The sequence below is a fragment of the Plasmodium brasilianum genome, chromosome 13, assembly GCF_023973825.1.
Source record: "Plasmodium brasilianum strain Bolivian I chromosome 13, whole genome shotgun sequence".
Classification (NCBI taxonomy): Eukaryota; Apicomplexa; class Aconoidasida; order Haemosporida; family Plasmodiidae; genus Plasmodium; species Plasmodium brasilianum.
In genome coordinates this window covers 2,640,407-2,643,590 of record NC_090126.1, presented here as the reverse complement: position 1 = coordinate 2,643,590, position 3,184 = coordinate 2,640,407, and the positions used below count along the sequence as shown (strand labels likewise).

At 17.3% G+C, this 3,184-nt stretch overlaps 1 protein-coding gene across 1 annotated transcript in view; it reads right to left on the bottom strand.

The window, feature by feature from the left end:
• The window catches only part of MKS88_005219 (fam-m protein), a gene marked incomplete at both ends in the record, with an annotated part of 2,014 nt that extends 742 nt beyond the window's left edge, over nt 1–1,272 (bottom strand). Inside the window, 2 exons of the mRNA XM_067218462.1 lie at nt 588–1,061; nt 1,186–1,272. Coding sequence (XP_067071592.1) covers nt 588–1,061; nt 1,186–1,272 — 561 coding nt within the window. The remainder of the gene's footprint in view (nt 1–587; nt 1,062–1,185) is intronic.
• Between the last annotated feature and the right edge of the window lie 1,912 nt (nt 1,273–3,184).

Below are 3,184 nucleotides of genomic sequence, written 5' to 3'. Positions count from 1 at the left end.
TATATATATATTTTATTTAAAACTAATAAAACATTTTTTTAATTTCATCAACAAATAATCATTTAATAGAGAATGTATAAATAAAAATAAGGCTGATTTGTACAGTTAGTAATATATATTAACACAGTTTCAGTAAAATTTTTTGAATTGTTCTTTTTCATATTAAAATTTACGCACATTTATAAATTATTAATAAGAATCCATTTAAATATACAAATATGCATATGAAGGCATAATAATGTATCAGGTTTACACAATACTTTAAAGTAAAAATTGAAAATATTAAAATATTCGTTTACAAAAAAATTAAAAATGTATATTTTTAGTGTTCCGAATAAAAAATTGTAGGAATATGGATATGTATTTAAAAAAAAACAGGCAATTATAGGTATGCTTGTCATATGTTTATATAAATAAGGAAATTATAAGTTGAAATATTTTTAAGAGAATATTTAGATGAATATAGGATATTTCGTTCTGTTTAATTTACTTTTTAAATTCCTTATCTTATATTTCTTTCCAACTTTCCAGAACATATAAATAAATGTAAAAAAAGTCAAAAAGTTGAATGCTGAAAAAACCGTTACTTCTGCTACACTAACAGCAATTACCCCTGAAAATAATTGTATCAGAGATTCTTCATTTCTTAAATAATAACTTAAAATCATTGCAAGAATTGCAAGAGTGGCACAAAAAGCAATAAATAAAATATATATATAATGTACACTCCTTCTTAAATTCTCAATGTCAAGATTTACAGAATTCCTAACTTTATTTATATAATATAATTTATCTACCAATCTTTTTTTATTATATGTATTTCTTCTATAGTTTGCAGAAGATTTATTTTCATTAGCGCGATCATCGCCACCTACATTAATTGACAGGCATGCATGAGATTGTTTGTTTTTTTCGTACTCTTTATTATTTGGTATTTTTCGTTTTAATCCCACTCTGTTTGAACCAATTTCCTGTTTATACCTTGCCAGTATTCGATTATTTCTTATATCAGATGTTTTACAAATTTTATTCTTCTGTTCCAAAGGATTATTAAATATGCTCTAGAAAAACATGGTAAATATTAATTATTAAAAATAATACTAAATATTATAGTTAAAAAAACATTTTACTAAAAATAAAACAGAAAAATGTAAATAATAAAAATATCCTAAAATAATATTATACCACATGACTGTAAAAATGGCATATCCAAGTTAAAAGGATAAACATAACAATATTAATAAACAAGTTTGACTTAATTTTTTGTTCCATGATACAGATCTTTAATATTATAATATATTAAGTAATGATAAAATTAACAATAATATAAAATACCTCCAGTAATAAAGGATGTTATAATTATTATTTTACTATTTTTCTTATTATGTTTTACTTTTTCTTAAATACGCATTTAAGTATGTGTATACGGAATTTTAAAGAATCCAATAAATATATCCACTTTAAAAATGTATTATTATATTTTTATTACAATATAATTTAAATAAAAAAAATTTTTAATGAAAATTATATAATTATATTACGTTCATAAATATTAGAAAATTTATAAATTAAATATACAAGAAAAAGGTAATTAAATGATATTTTTTTACAACCTATTCAAAAAAAAAAAATTAAATAAAATATAAACAAAAATTTCCCTCATATAAATCATCATAAAATGCGAGTCATTTAAATATATAAAAAAATAAAAATAAAATTTTTTCTATTTTTCAAAATCAAAATATTTTAGAAAAATTTACTTTATTATTCCTATATTATATTAAAAATTTTTTAACATTGTAAAAATATCATTACACTGTATCTATAATGTTAAACGTAAAAATTAATTTATATTTTTTATTAGATAAAAATATGTATACAAAAAAATACAAGATATAATTTTTACATTTAACATGTTTTTATTAGTAAATTTTTTATCAAATGATATTATTTCTCTTATAACTATAAATAAAAAGTAATATTTTAATTATTTAATTGATATATGCAAGGATATTTTTTTTTTTATAAATTTTGTATTCTATATGAAATATAAAATAAAGGTAAAAAAATATTCATTTAACTTAAATTTTATTAATACATTCTCAATTAAATATTTAGCATCGTTTTGACATATTATCAACATACGAATTGTTTGATCATTTAGGTTATTTTTGAAATAAAATGGCGATTTAGTATTTTTTTTAAATATTACTTAAATCTAAATAATAATGCAAACAAATTATTTTGCACAATAATATTTAATTATATTAATTAACATAAATTTTCATATGAGTTTAAAATTATAAAATTCATAAACCAAAAGGATTATGACAGTTTCCTACAGTAAGAACGGTAGAAATATATTATTGAATTTAACTTTAAAAATATGAATAAATCATTCAATTAAGTTATCATTATTAATACTTTATGCTGATATACATTTTTTATGTATTGAATTATAAGTTATTTATTATATATTGTTTTTACTGGTTTATAATATTTTGTTTTGTAGTTACAAAATATTAATATATAATATAGATATTAAATAACGATGAAAATGGAACCTTACTTAATCCAAATTCTAAAAAAACAAAAATGTATAATAATTAAAATGGATATAATATTTAGAAATGTAAATATTCTTTTTTTTATATTCAAAAATATTTACTAATATTGTAAATAAAATCATTTATTAGTAAACAGTAATTTGGGAAACCAAAAAGAATAACTATACAAATATTATATTTAATAATGAAAATTAATTTTAATTAAATTAAAAAAAAATTCATTATATTTTATTATATTTATAGAAAACCTAGAAAGTTCACCTACTAAAATTTTATAAAATAATTATTTTCAAGGTAATTATACTACATAAATGTAATATCATATTTTTAATTTTTATAATATTTTTATAAAGATATAAATGTCTACTTAAACTGTAATATTAAAATATAAGCATAAAATATTATTTACGAGATGTTCTTATTAATATATATTTGTTAAATTTATATTAATAGAAATTCTATTATATATCAGTAGATTATCTAAATTTTTTTTATATTCAAATGCATTTGTACTTAATTTATTTTTTTTTATTATAAATTTAGGCAATATAGAACGTTTTTAATATTAATAATCAAATATATTTGCATTTATTTTTAAGAAAACATTATTTATTGAA